This window comes from Lagopus muta, chromosome 1 (genome assembly GCF_023343835.1).
Source record: "Lagopus muta isolate bLagMut1 chromosome 1, bLagMut1 primary, whole genome shotgun sequence".
NCBI lineage: Eukaryota > Metazoa > Chordata > Aves > Galliformes > Phasianidae > Lagopus > Lagopus muta.
The window spans coordinates 63,283,167-63,298,040 of record NC_064433.1 but is presented as its reverse complement, the minus strand read 5'-3'; the positions used below and the strand labels follow the sequence as shown (position 1 = coordinate 63,298,040).

At 41.8% G+C, this 14,874-nt stretch overlaps 1 protein-coding gene across 4 annotated transcripts in view; it reads right to left on the bottom strand.

Moving 5' to 3' along the window:
* Positions 1-14,874, bottom strand: part of PIK3C2G (phosphatidylinositol-4-phosphate 3-kinase catalytic subunit type 2 gamma) — a 287,641-nt gene that overhangs the window by 86,837 nt on the left and 185,930 nt on the right. For all 4 annotated transcript variants that reach the window (XM_048955085.1, XM_048955110.1, XM_048955102.1 and 1 more), the window contains 2 exons: positions 2,413-2,593; positions 980-1,087 (listed from right to left, as the gene is read on the bottom strand). In XM_048955085.1, the coding sequence (XP_048811042.1) occupies positions 980-1,087; positions 2,413-2,593 (289 nt within the window). The remainder of the gene's footprint in view (positions 1-979; positions 1,088-2,412; positions 2,594-14,874) is intronic.

Genomic DNA, 14,874 nt, shown 5'->3' with positions numbered 1-14,874 from the left:
GAAAGTAGTGAGAAGCAGCAGGCTTCAAATTTTTCCAACTTGTATCATCCACAATTGGCCCAAAACTGCAGGGTGCTGGAAGACCTCTGTTCTCTGAGAGATCAAGACTGAATAGCAATTACTTGGAGAATCACAGGTCAAAGACAATTGAAGGGATCAGCACCTCTCAGAATAAGGTCCACTGTGGATAATGAGCCAGAGAACAAAAATAGAGCACAAATTGCTGTAATTAGATAACTATAACCAATAATATATACAGGTCTTCAGATTTGTTTTTCCTTGCTGCTGGATACCTTTTCCTTTTGTGGACTTGGAACAGCCTATTTCTGGCATAATATTGATTATGAAAACATTCTAAACAACGAATAACTGAGTCTTAGTATTGTGGTCAAAGTCAAATTAAGCAACTCTAAACAGCATTAACTGTTTCCTTTATTTACAAATCACTTTTAATATGAGTTGTAGACATAGTTGACTTACTGTGAATATTTAATTTTAACATTTAATTCTCAGCCAGTGCCTTGTCTCCTGTAAGCGAAAATAGAGTAGGTCTAGATATTTAGCTGCCCCCATCTGTGACAGAGGACAGTCTTGGATGGGAAAAAACTGCCATTAAGTGCTACGTGGATAGAATGGAAAACAAGAGTCATTTTTATGAAATCCAGGTGCCTTTGCCAAGCTCAACACCACAGCAGGAGAGCTGAACTAAGAGAAAACTGCTGAGAGTTTGAAATATGTGCTGCTGCTGCACAAGGTAAGACGGATAGGCAATACCTAGCCCAGTAATCCCCTTCACCTCTGCCTTCAACAAAGGCCCTGAGTTTCAAGGGGATTAGTCTGGATGACGGTTTACCAGATAACTTATCCTTAATACCAGTAGGATGATTTCCCAGCCAGTACAGCCATTCAACCTTTCCTCCTCTTCATATTAAAATATGAACAAACAAAAAACGTAATTCATTGCATGAGCTAGACTTACATCTGCCTCTATGCCTTGCACAACAAGTGCAGGGTTCAGGGGAAGTCGGCAAACTTTTACCTCCTGGAAGAACTGCTGAAGTCTATTGAGTTCCATCTTTAACACCTCCTGCAACAAGCACATCATTATGGCAACATGAAAGAATATAATAGCAGTTCTTAAGTCATTGACTGTCTTGCTACATTAGAATCAAATAGTCAAATTTCTGGCACTAATAGCATCAATGTAAACATTTAACAGTTAATGAGGTCACACAGAGGTACAGTTATTAAAAAAAAAAACACAAAGCAACCTGTGATTTTACTCTGTATTGATGTTTTTACTATTTAGGTTCTCTCCCTGTTTATGCTGTCATGTAGATTCATTTTTGACACCCTTCATTAGTGGCCGATTAGTCTCGCACCTCCTCTGCTGCATCTCATGTCTTTTTTGCCTTTCTGGATAGCTTTACGATTTGTTGCCTCAACACTGTGATCTCCCTCACCTAACAGTTGGTGTGTTAACTGCAAGGTTTGGAAGTTCCTCAGTACCACGGTAACTACAGCCTGGAGATTAATCTCAAAGAGATGAAATACGCAAGTCATTTATAATGCATCACTACTATTTCTTTTCCTTTACATGGATTTTTCTTTTTGCAAATATATTTTTTATTTTTACTTCCACCTTTGCTTTGCTCCTTTCAGTGGCAACACAGAGTATTCTGAAAAATACTATGAAAATCTTTGAATCCTTAACAAAGCAAAAAGAATTCGTGGTAACTTTCATGATAACTAGCAGTGGCAGGTATATTTTTATCTGTCTTTTTGGCTTGCTTCACTGAGATCTTGTCAAGAAATTGTTCTACACTTTAGGTAAGTAATGTAAGATGTCTTGGAAAATTAATATTTGAATTGGAAACATACCCATGCAACATAAAAACTGCACCTGCTGGAGATAACTGTAAGCTTTCTACTGCCAAGAATGCATCTCTGCAGTTACACTTGCAGTATTAATTACTGACTGCTATATATGAGATGTGAAGTACTGAACATTTTGATTGGCTTTGTTAAGAAATGAGAATGTTCAGCATGTTAGTGACAACTTTCAGCAAAGTTTTCGAGGAAAATGGCACCTCTACAGGAGACATATTTTGGAAGGAGATGTAGAATGTGTTCCTTTCAATTGTTACTCACCTCACTGTTTCTGACCACCACCAAATTTAAGAAACCATGGAATGAGGAATTTAAGCAGGTTGAAAGATACACTGACCTCAAGAGCAATAATGGTAAGAAGATAATGGGCTCCAAACGGCCCAGCAAAAAAAACGTATTAAAAATTTCATTCAAATATTGGGTTTATTTACATAAAGGGTACTGAGGTAAGAAAAGACACTTTGGAAAAAGTAAAATTACCTGGATAAGCTTAGATGGAAGGGGAAATATTTTTTAACAAACCTTTCTTTTCATGTCACTGGCAGCTTTTACTTTTTCAGCAATGTCTTCCAAAATTCTGATAAGTTTCTCCTCCTTAGAAAATTCATTGTTCAAGGTTTTCCCAGCAGTGAATTGGAGAGCAGCCAGTAGTTTCCGATACCAGATTTTGAAATGAACTTCATTCTGTGCATTTTTGAACAGCCTGAAGAGGGGAAAAAATCATTGTATTTAAAACTGATTTTTATTCTATAACACTTCCAGAAGAAGCAATGAATGTACTCCAAACTAATTTGTATTTGGTGACTATAGGCATCTTAGCAACATAGAACGAAAAAAAAAATGTTTATTTGTTTGTGATACTGAATTCCCATTTATAACTAATGAGATTCTAAATCTATCTTTTTTCTTCTGTCAGTGCATTTACACAGTCAAACATATATCAGCTAGGAGGTACATTTAAAGACCATTTTAGTTCCAGAAGCCTTCACTAACCCGAGTCGAGGAGACGTTAATGAAATTGGCACCATTGCTAAAAAAAAATGAGCCCACTTTGTTTGTTTTTTACTCATTGGTATTTGTCTTAAGCAAAAATTCAACTTTCAGTTCTACTGAAGTTTGTAAAAGTTTTGGAAGTGGAGTTATTCTCTACATAAAAGTCAGATGTAAAATGAAACCCGAGCATTTTTCACAGGTATATCATGTAGCTTTCTCTAATTACAAGTTCATTTGTGTTAGTAAAGCTGTGTGGGCTTTATGTTTTTGTGGTTAATTGAATGGATAACTGTGGATCTTTTCCTTGATGAGAGCCAGAGTTTTTCTACAACTTTGATTTATTTTTGTAAGTGCAAACAGAATCATGAGCTAATTTATACTGCCACTAACATCCCACCCATTACCTGGGATTTCCTTTTCACTGAAAGACTAATGGACTGCTATTTTGCTTTTTTGCCCTTAACAATTGTCCCTTCAGTTTTAAGAACATCCCAAACCTCAAATTCCTTATAAACGCCTGGATCATAATGCAATTTCTCTTATTTCATGTGGTTACTCAATATTTCATGAGGTTACTCAAACCTAACAGATAATGCTAGTTTTAACAGGACAGAAATTGGAGAAGTTGACTGTGTAAACTCAGCACACCTGAGTATGTCACATAACCAAAAGCAAGCACAAGACTTATCAAGCACTTCTATCTACAGGTAAAAAATTGTAATGCCGTTAGACTCTGACTCCTTCAAATCATATATAAGGTGCTACAACACTGCTACTACAGTACATGCATGTTTTGGTAATGAAGTATTCCTTCACCTTTCATAAGGCAATCACTTTCTAGATCCTCTTTTCCTTTATAGGTCAGAGCCGAATAAGATCACCTACTAGATTCTGAAAAGCCTTCCTGGTTACACAAAAACTCTGAACATCTAAAGGTTTATAAGTACTGAAAATCCTTGAAAACTGTGCAGTGTTTCTATCTGAAATATCTAGACATGAAAGGGAAGGTACATGAGAAGTTTATCAAACTCTCTGAAGGAGATTGAAATAACATTTCTTCCTGTAGTTTGATAAACATAAATAATTACTTTTTGGACTGGAAAGAAATACAAATAGTTTTTGCACAGACTGAAGATGGCTGCAAGCACAAGCATATATGGTGGTTGATAAACCAATTCTTTCAGATTTCACACCAGTTAACTCCAAGTTTCAATGAGATGTAATTATTTTACTTGAATGTAGATACCTTGTGCCATTTTAGATGTCCTAGAAATTCCCATTTGGCCTCCAGCTGCTGCCTTGGAAGGACATGGGCTTACTAGAGGCAATATCTGCTACGTGCCAAACCCGAGCAGTTGTCTTCAGCCACCCTGTGTTGTGTAAAATAGCCTGAGTTTAGGCTACTGAATCCCACCGTGGCCTTCCTAGCTCAGCTACAGGCAAACGAGATGATTTAAAATAAAATCACTTTCAACAGCAAGTCAGGAACATACTTGGTGATTGCTTTTTTAAAGGCAAGCATTACTAGTTCTGTCTGAACTATCATATAGGCAAGAATTTTAGTTTAATGAAGCAGAGCCCAGCTTAGTCTCAGTGCAGCTAAACAGTTTGCATTTCCCTTGGAACACAGGTAGAATGAACTTGTTCCCTATCTGACCAGAAAGAAATACCTCTCAATTCACAATTGTGTCTTATTTGTGTCATTGCTTTTTGGCTGTACATACATTTGTGAGCAACTCTTTCCAAGCAGGAGGTACAGAAAGAGTAAAGTATGTAAGAAACCTCTGATGAACACCTCAGGAACTCAATGAGAATTGCAGCCACTGCCATCGAACCAGACTGACATATCAGTATCACAAAAACAAGGTAACATATCCCACTAGTTCTATGTTTTTGTTGCTCTTTATCATGTTTTCATTTCAAAATAATAGTTTTCTTGCTTAGATGCATTAATTTTGTTACATACTAAGGTTACCTCACCTTCAACCACCCGTTCTGTGGCCAAGGAGAGAACTGGCTGAGGACAGCAATCCCTAATCAGTCTTCCCATTCTCCGGGTGGAAAATCCCAGCACCAGGCCTGAAGAGCCTCACAGGCTGTCCAATGCAACTGCCAGCCACTGCATTTGGGCCAGCATGGGGCACTCAGAATCCTGTTGCCATGGCCACTGAGCTGCCCCCAACGGCAGTCCCTGAGCTGACTCAGCTAGAGGCTGCTGGACTCTGAGTCTCGGAAAGAGATACTCATTATTTCTAAGGATAAGATGGAGCAGCCACCCACTAAGAAGAGGCGGCTGCTGGAAATGGGTGATGACATCAAGCCCATGGAGGTGGACCCGCCTGGAAGCAGTGCACAGCCCATGGAGGTGGATCCACCCCCAGAAGACAACCTGATGGAGGTGGATCCACCTTCATTGGGGCAGAGTGGACATCACTCTGTTGTTGCCAGGCTGATCAGAAAGAGGTCGCGCCCCAGAGCACATCGCAGGGGCGCCAGGATCCGTCTACCTCCCTTGAAATGGCCGCCTCGACGCTGGCAGTGATCCTCTTGTCCTGTAAGTTTGGTCTTACCCAGGAGAGCCCCAAGATCATTGTGGCCATCCTGTGGGCTCACATGGAGCCTCCATTTCCTGGTCATTCTCCTTTCCGCAGCCAAGGCTCCTATGAGCCCTTCCTTCTCGTCTCCTTTCCTTGCCCCTTCCCAAGACCTCTCATCTCTTCTTCACCAAGTCCTGAGGAAGAGGGCAGGGCAGGGACAGCCATCCTTTGAGCTGCTGTGCCAGGCCAGAGGGAGGAATCCAGCAGAGGGACCTCAACACTGGGGGCCTCAAACATCGCAGGGGGGGCATGAATCCTGTAAGTTTACTGTTAGCCAGGAGAGCCTGAACTCAGCACCAGCCTACAGGCTCACATGGAGCCTTCATTTCCTGATAATTCTTCTTGTGACAGCTAAGGCTCCCATGAGCCCATCCTTCCTGTCCCTCTCCCTCATCCCAGCTCAGGGTGGGAAAAGAAGTAAAAGAAGAGGCAGAGGCAGCTGTGGAGGACTAGACTTTGGTTTGGATGGAAGTACTGAACTTCAGCAAGAAGGTCCAGTCCGGATGCTTTGTTTGGACTTTTCTTTCAAGACTGGGCAATCAGCAATTTAAAACGACACAAAATAATGAAAAAGTCAAAACCGCAAAACAAAATAAACACATTTTCTTTTTTAAAAGAAAAATAATAATTGTTTCTCTGCTTTAGGAACCTTAGAGTTTGCATGTAGGTTCCTGCATCTCCTTCTTGCCTTTGACACACAAGCACGTACCCCACAGCAGGACACGCTGCCCTCATTTCCATCGCAAGGACCAACCACTACATTGCACACACCACAGCTGTCCCCTTGCCCTGCCTCAACACTCTGCTATGTGGCGGGGATATTTCACATCACAAACATAGGAAAAAGCCCATTTTGAACACAGAACTATAGAATCACAAAACTCACAGCATTTCACTTCCCCTCAACAACTAACTGGTTAATTAACAGAGACGTTTGAATTGAAAACAAGAATTGGCATTTGTCAGGACAAACACAGAACTAAAGGAAAACATTTTGGTTTAAATTAGTGATGACCCCTGCCTGGGTGACAGTCAGAAGTCCTCAGTGACGTCTAATGATAGGATAAGGGGCAACAGGTAGAAGTTGTAACATAGCAGGTTCCACATAAATACTAGAAAAACTTCTCGGTGAGGGTAACAGAACACTGGAACAGGCTGCTCAGAGAGGTTGTCTCCTTCTCTGGAGACATTCAAAACCCTTCTGGATGCATTCCTGTGTGACCTAATCTAGGTGTTCCTGCTCTGGCAGGGGGATTGGACTAGATGATCTTTCAAGGTTCCTTCCAATCCCTGCTATTCTGTGATTTCGTGATTCTGTGAACTTGTTCATTTCTGCCCCACAAAGACAAGTGCAGGTGCATTTCTGAAAAGACTACATCACCATGATCTATAGTTTGAACGTGCCAGATTACACCAGAGCAGAATCTTCTGTACACACTTGCACTTGCATTGAAATCAAATCCCAATTGTTTAAAACATATTCACAGAATCACAGAATCATCATAGTTGGAAAATATCTCTAAGATCACCCAGTCCTACCATCCACCTGTCTATCACCAATATTTCCCACTAAACCATGTCCCTCAGCACAACACTTAAACATTTCTTGAAAACATCCAGGGTTGGTGACTCCACCACCTTTCTGGGCAGCCTGTTCTAGCACCTGACCACTCTTTCGGAGAAGTTCTTCCTAACACCCAACTTGAACCTTCCCTTGTGAAACTTGAGGCCGCTCCCTTTAGTCCTATTGCTATTAACATGGGAGAAGAGGCCAACCCCCACCTCACCACAACCTGCCTTCAGGTAGTGGTAGAGCTCTCTCAGCCACTCCTCATAAGGCTTGTGCTCCAAGTGAATATTCATTCACCTAGTCTATTTTTCATAGTAAATATTTATAGAAACCAGAAACACTACTTTTTCATGTTGAGATATCCCTCTTATTCTCCCAGACGCAGAACATTAAAACAACTTTAATTTTCCTAAAATGGAAGGCTTAGGATTCAGAGAGGAAGCAAAATAACACAAGAAAAATGTTTTCCTTATTTTGAACAGTTACACTCCACAGAAGGTGGATCAGCTGAGCAGACCCATGTTTTGATTACTTTTATGGTTAATTGTTCACATAGAATAAGCTTAGATAAATCTTAATGCAAACACATGCTTAATAAATATTTTGTTTCAACCCATGAAAAGATTATGGGTCAGATTCAGATAGTTTGTGCATAAGGTGTACATGAGGACAGAGGATGGATAGAGCCTGAATTCTCTCAGACATGCTTTTGTGATCCAGGCTGTGATGAAGTTGAAGCAGTCATCATGTCTCACTGTTAAAATCCATTTCCTGCCAGCTGCAGCCCAGCACACACTCCACAGTTTGAATCCACACAGCGGCTTTTGACAGTCCACGTGCTACCCTGCAGCCCCAGGAGGGTCTGCACTTCAGGGCTCTGCTCTCAAAATATGCCCAGCGAAAGCAGCAGAGGCAGCGCAACTCTCTTCTGCCTGCCCACTGGGATAAGCGTGCTTTTAAAAGCCTGTAGACCTCAGTTTCGAAACAATTTGGATTAACTCGGTCTGACTTCTATGTTCATTTCATAAAAGCAAGTCCCAAGGAGGATACAAAGGCCAGCTTTTAATGTGATGACTCATTGTAGGCTTTGCTAAAATGTTTACTCAATGACTGAACAAATATGTAGTTGTAATTCTGTCTTTCCACTTTCCTGGCCCACACATCTTCAGTCTGCCATTGCAAGAGCTTGGCAGAGATTGGAAAATACAACTTCTGAGGTCACAGGATGGAGAAATACTCAAGATACTGATGAAATTTTCAAGATAGGACTGGACCCCTAGCTGTGACAGAGGAAGACTACATTGGAATGATTTAAAAGTCAGGGCTGACAATAAAGAAATATATGAAGATTTATTATTATTTTTTTTTTCTGACAATTTTCACAGTATCTGCAAGATAGAACTCAACATAAAAACTTGCATGATCTAGCTAGAAGATCTTGCTGTCAGTAACAAGAGAGATTTCCTCACTCTTCAAGATTCTGACCTGGGACAAATGCCGTTGCCCTCAACGAGCGCAGGGGAATTCAGATGCACTGTCCAGAAGTCACTTTCTAGGATATAGCATAATGGGGCTGGAAACAGAAAGGTTCTGACCTGAGAGTTAGCAGTGAAGTCAACTAGACTTCCTCTGTTCAGCAGCAATCAGACATATGCTGGGGTGCTCTGAGACATGCTTCTAACATCCTTCTGCAAACAACTGCTTTTCTTCCTTTTTATATTCACCAACTCCACACCTGCAGTGCAGCTCAAGCCTCCTTTTTCTGGCTCCTGCAGCAGCAGAAGTGTGTATTTGTATTTTCCAGGGAGAGAAAATCAAGAGCCAGCCCTCTCCAGACAGAGATTTTGGCCACAGGGCAGAAGGGAAGATGGGACAGAATCCAGCTGAGTTATCTCTTGTGTCAGAGAAGGAAAAGCAGTGCTAAAATGAGCAGCTCTGGAAAAAAAGGGAAATGAAAAAGAAAATACTATAATGAAGGAAAGGAATGAGATGAGATGCATCTTGTTATCAAAACAGGTGACGTGTTCACATTCTACTGGTACATTGTGGGGAGAGGAGAAAGCTGGTACCCAAATGGCTTTGCAGCAGGCACCGTCTGCTCTCAGGGCTGGGAGCTGGCAGGCAGGTGGAAGAAGTAGGCTGCTCAGTCAACTTTCCTGCTTGAACATCTGCTCCTCATATCCTTCAGAAACTGGAACACTGTAAATCATAAGGTAATGATAGGACAGATTAGCTTGCAGACAGCCTATTAGACTACACTGTAGAAAAAGACACCTAAGATGTGGTGTGATCAGTATAGACCCTATTACAAGTGATATCTGATATTTCTTACACAAAAGCTGGCCCTGCTAGCACACTGTGTATGCTTTGCTCAAGGTGTTTCAAATTCAGAGACACACCATGACAATGAAGTTCTTTGTGATTTCAGGGTTGTGCTGAGGTTCTTACTGTCAGGATCAGCTTCTGGCAGAACGTGAGCATGGAAGTCAATACACTTTGTCATGGAGGTATTCTATATGCTTGTTTTCTGTTTGTCTTAGCTGGAGACAGGACTACTCACAGAAGGAGAGAGTGTGAATATAAGACTACTGCTAATTATAGTAACAGTTAATTTAAAACGTTTCTCTGCAGCTTTTCATATCAAAGATTAGCACACAAAATGTAGTTCTTTACTGCTGCACAACTTCCATGTCTAAGGTTGCCATCCAACCTGATTTTCATTAGACATCCTGCAGCATTCTTAAGGTCTCATTACTGCTTTATATTGCCATGGAGCAATGGAACATACCCAGAGCATACCAGGGATTTAATTTCCATATCGTTGAAGAAAACATCTTACTGTTTACACTTAAGAAGGTAAATAACAGGTAATTTGCCAGAGGGGTTGAGCTTGGGCTTTGCAGATTCTTAAATCCCACTGCAAATTACTCACTGAAACAAGTACAAGAGAGAAGAGAAAAATCAGCAGTTGAAAATTAGTACTTCCATGTAGCCTGTGAAGGGTCATAAGGATGAGTAGGCAATTGCTGCTATTAATTGCAAATAAGACATTTCTTAGTCTTCTCTTTTATCTCCCCAAGGTTACATTGTGCAAGTTTTTACTCTCCTACCATTGATGACACTAATAATTCCTTTGATAGAGATATCAACATAACAAATACTACATAGACACTTCAAAGAATTCCAAGAATTGTCCTCCATCTCCTTTCCACAGCTGCCCTACTCCTGTGCAGGGTACAGCCAAGTGTACAGAATTCATCTTTTTCATTTACGAACTGGTCCTCTCAGGCATGGCCTATTTAGAAACAGACAAATTCTAAGGCAGCAGGGTGCCAAGCTGGCAAATATGACTGCGGCTTTTCTGATGACTTTGCCAGTGCCTAGGACAGATGACTGAACTTGATGATGCGCCCAAGAATCTGTCTGTAGGACGGCAGCTTTTGCTTCAGAGAACAGAAAAGAATGCTTGCACTTATTTCAATGCAAACTCTGTTCCCAGCCTCCTTCATAGGACCTGTGAGGTAAATATTCCTTCATTAGACATCAAAATTTAATTTCATTTAACTTGTTGGAAAGCTTTAAGGTGGCTCTGTTCTCACAGTCAATGTACTCTAGAAAATAGATACAGAATAATAATTGCCTTTTCAAACTAACCTCAAATTTTAAAAGGGCTTGATTACACTTATTGTGGAAATCAGAAATCAGCAAAGCAGCAGATGTAAAAGCAAAGGAACAAGAAAAAATCCCCAAACAAACAAATAAACAAAAAAAGGTATAATGCACTGAGAACAACACAGTTTCTGCAAGGCAGGATAGGGAGCAAAGTCAAGTGGGCAGAAGAGTTAACATACAACCAGGATGAGAATAGCAGTGCTCTCTGATGATTGCGGAACCAGGCATTTTCCATGGAATTACAGAAAGATAATGAAAAGCCATCCACTCTACTGGAAAGACCAAGACTGAACTCACATTCACTTTCCTGTCCTTTGAATAAGTACAGAGCCAGAAAAAAAGAATCACAAGAGAGCTGGCAGATCACTAGTGCCTCTGCTGATCTTTCTTCTCTCATTTGTTTTTATTGTAGAAAAAGAAGAGAATGACAGTTTACATTTCTTCAGGAGATTCAATGAAGCATTATTTTACCTGAATATTTCCAACCAAGTAATCCTCCAGGATGGAGGTGTAGCCTCTGTTTGGAATCTTGCAGCACCGGTCCACTTTTGGTTCTTCAAAGCTCTCACACAAGAAACTTACAAATCACTCGCACCTGCCACTTCTCATACAACAGAACTGCTCTTATGGACTAATTTTTCAAAGCATTACCCTGGAATGAAAAGTACTTTTGTTTAAAGTAAAATTTTATTTTAAAAAGTCATAAGATACATTTTGATTAGTTTTTCTGAATCGTTTTTTCTATTGTAACTTAGAACAGATGTCTAACATATCAGTCTCCCTTAGACAAAAAAAATGTGGCAGACATTATAGTATATGCTGCTTAGGCTTGAGAAACAACATTTCTATGGGTGCCCAGGGACTAGCTGCCTTTATTTGCTGATCTCCTGAAGATCTTATGAACTAAGCAACAGAATTTGCATCCAGACAAATCACTTGATCCAGTAAATTCGGTTGACCACATTCCCCCTACACCGGTTCCTTGTGGCATGCATGTCTTGCTGACTGAACAAAACTTAGCAGAAAACAAAGACCTATTTCCTGTGAGTGGATTGCAAATACCTGCTAAAGTTGCCTAGCAGAGCAATGCCTTTACTGATACATAATATAGTCAGTTGTATTGAGAAAATAAACTCCAGATAAAAGCAGTTGTGCTTGAAGTAGAAAGAACATATGCCTTGAAAATGAGCTGTATAAAGAATTAATAAAATAGCATAATGGCATATAGGCACTACTTATCACTATCACAATGCAGATGCCACCTACTGTCTAAGCAAGAAATAATCATATGTAGAAGATGTCTTCTGCAATTGGTTGAATGGACATGCTAATATCAATATAAATGATATAAGAACTGTCTAGTAGAACAAAGTTTAAGCAGTTTATGTCCTTCTGTTTCAGGGTGTTTTTTTTTATAAAAAAGAGAATTTTTGTTAAAATAATTTTCTTTCTAGCATTCTCCTCTGCTTTGATTGGGATCTGCAAGCAGCAGAAGACCATATTTTATCATTTCATGAACATAAAAATTACCTGCAGAAGAATACCACAACAGAGTTAGTGGCTGTTTCCAATATTGTCTGTATATAAAATGTCAATCTGAAGAAGCACAGGAAATGAGAACTCCTTCACACTGGAGTGTCATTAACACCAAGAGACATACTTAAGCTCAGAAGTGCAACTACATGTATAACAACTGCTCTCAACAGAGAGAGTACTGCTATCATAGTGAATAGAAACAAAGAGAATGATTAAACTCACCCTCTGAAAACTGTGATCAGAATAAAAATAAAAATTATATTTAATATCTGCATGAAGATTAGCAATGGGGTAATATTGTTGTGCATGTAGTAAGAAATACATATTTGCTCTTACATTTGCTCTTTATGTAAGACAGCAGCTTGAATGTATTGAACTCCACCCAGGGGAGAGCGGTGTAGCAGTGGAGAGCTTGTGGGTAAGAATCAAGGGGCGGGCTGGTATGGTGCGTCCCTGTGAGGAAGAAATCGGGAAAGGGTGGCAGGAGGCCTGTGTGGATGAGCAAGGAGCTCATGCACAAACTCAAAGGAAAGAAGAAGGCCCATGAAATGTGGAAAAAGGGTCTGACTACTTGGGAAGAATACAGGAATGTTGTCAGGGTCTGCAGGGATGCGATGAGGAAGGCTAAAGCCCGCCTGGAATTAAATCTGGAAAAGGGGATAAAGGATAATAAAAAAGGTTTTTTCAAGTACATTAACAGTAAAAGGAAGACTAGGGAGAATGTGGCTTCCCTGCTAAGTGACGGGGGTGTTCTGGTAACGGGGGATGCTGAGAAGGCGAAGATACTGAATGCCTTCTTTGCTTCTGTCTTCAGTGAAAAAGCTCCCCCTCGGGAATCTGAGACCCTGGAGGTTAGTGAGAGGATCTGGGAATGGAAGACCTCCCTTCTGTCAGGGAAGAGGTGGTCCGGGAGCGCCTAGGTATCACCAATGTTCACAAATCCATGGGACCCGATGGGATTCATCCACGGGTGCTGAGGGAGCTGGCAGAGGTGATTGCTGAACCGCTTTCTGTCATCTTTGAGAGGTCTTGGAGGACAGGGGAGGTGCCTGAAGACTGGAAGACAGCCAACGTCACTCCGGTCTTCAAAAAAGGCAAGAAGGAAGACCCAGGCAATTATAGGCCAGTCAGCCTCACCTCTGTCCCTGGAAAGGTGATGGAACAGCGTGTGCTGGATGTCATCTCCAGACAACTGGAAGAAAAGGAGATTATCAGGAGTAGTCAGCACAGGTTCACAAGGGGGAGGTCGTGCTTGACCAACCTGGTAGCCTTCTATGATGTTGTCTCTGGCTGGGTGGATGGGGGGAGAGCAGTGGATGTAGTCTACCTTGATTTCAGCAAGGCATTTGATACTGTCCCCCATGACATCCTTATAACAAAGCTGAGGAAGTGTGGGATAGATGAGTGGACAGTGAGGTGGGTTGAGAACTGGCTGACTGGCAGAGTGCAGAGGGTCGTTGTTGGCGGTGCAGAGTCCGGTTGGAGGCCTGTAACTAGTGGTGTTCCTCAGGGGTCGGTGCTGGGTCTGGTCTTGTTCAACATCTTCATCAATGACCTTGATGAGGGGATAGTGGCCACCCTCAGCAAGTTTGCTGATGATACGAAGTTGGGAGGATTGGCTGACAAGCCTGAAGGCTGTGCTGCCATTCAGGAAGACCTGGAAAGGCTGGAGAGCTGGGCAAAAAAAAAAACGGATGAGGTTTAACAAAAACAAGCGTAGAGTCTTGCATTTGGGGAGGAATAATTCCATGCACCAGTACAGGTTGGGGGATGAGCTGCTGGAGAGGAGCTCTGCGGAGAGGGACCTGGGTGTCCTGGTGGACGACAGGTTGGCCATGAGCCAGCAGTGTGCCCTTGTGGCCAAAAAGGCCAATGGCTTACTGGGGTGCATTAAAAAGAGCGTGGCCAGCAGGTCGAGGGAGGTGATCCTCCCCCTCTACTCTGCCCTGGTAAGACCTCATCTGGAGTACTGCGTCCAGTTCTGGGCTCCCCAGTACAAAAAAGACGGATCTCTTGGAAAGAGTCCAGCGGAGGGCCACAAAGATGGTGAAGGGCCTGGAGCATCTCCCCTATGAGGAAAGGCTGAGTGAACTGGGTCTGTTCAGCCTTGAGAAAAGAAGACTGAGAGGGGACCTGATCCAGGTCGATAAATATCTAAGGTGTGGGGGGCAGAATGGCGAGGCTGGACTCTTTTCAGTGGTGAGTGGAGACAGGACAAGGGGAAATGGCTGGAAACTGCAGCATAGGAAGTTCCGCACAAACATGCGCAAGAACTTCTTTACAGTGAGGTGACGGAGCACTGGAACAGGCTGCCCAGGGAGGTGGTGGAGTCTCCTTCTCTGGAGATGTTCAAGACCTGCCTGGATGCTTACCTGTGCGACCTACTGTAGGGAACCTGCTTTGGCAGGGGGGTTGGACTCGATGATCTCTGGAGGTCCCTTCCAACCCCTACAATTCTGTGATTCTGTGATTTTGTGAAATACAGCTTTCAAGACAGGCAGTACATTTGAGAGGTATGGTTCCATCTTTACCAGTACTTTCTAGGTGTGTTTATGTATGTCTCTGCCTGGGCACATTAAAAAACTGCAGATTTTCTCCTCTGAACAAATGTCATGT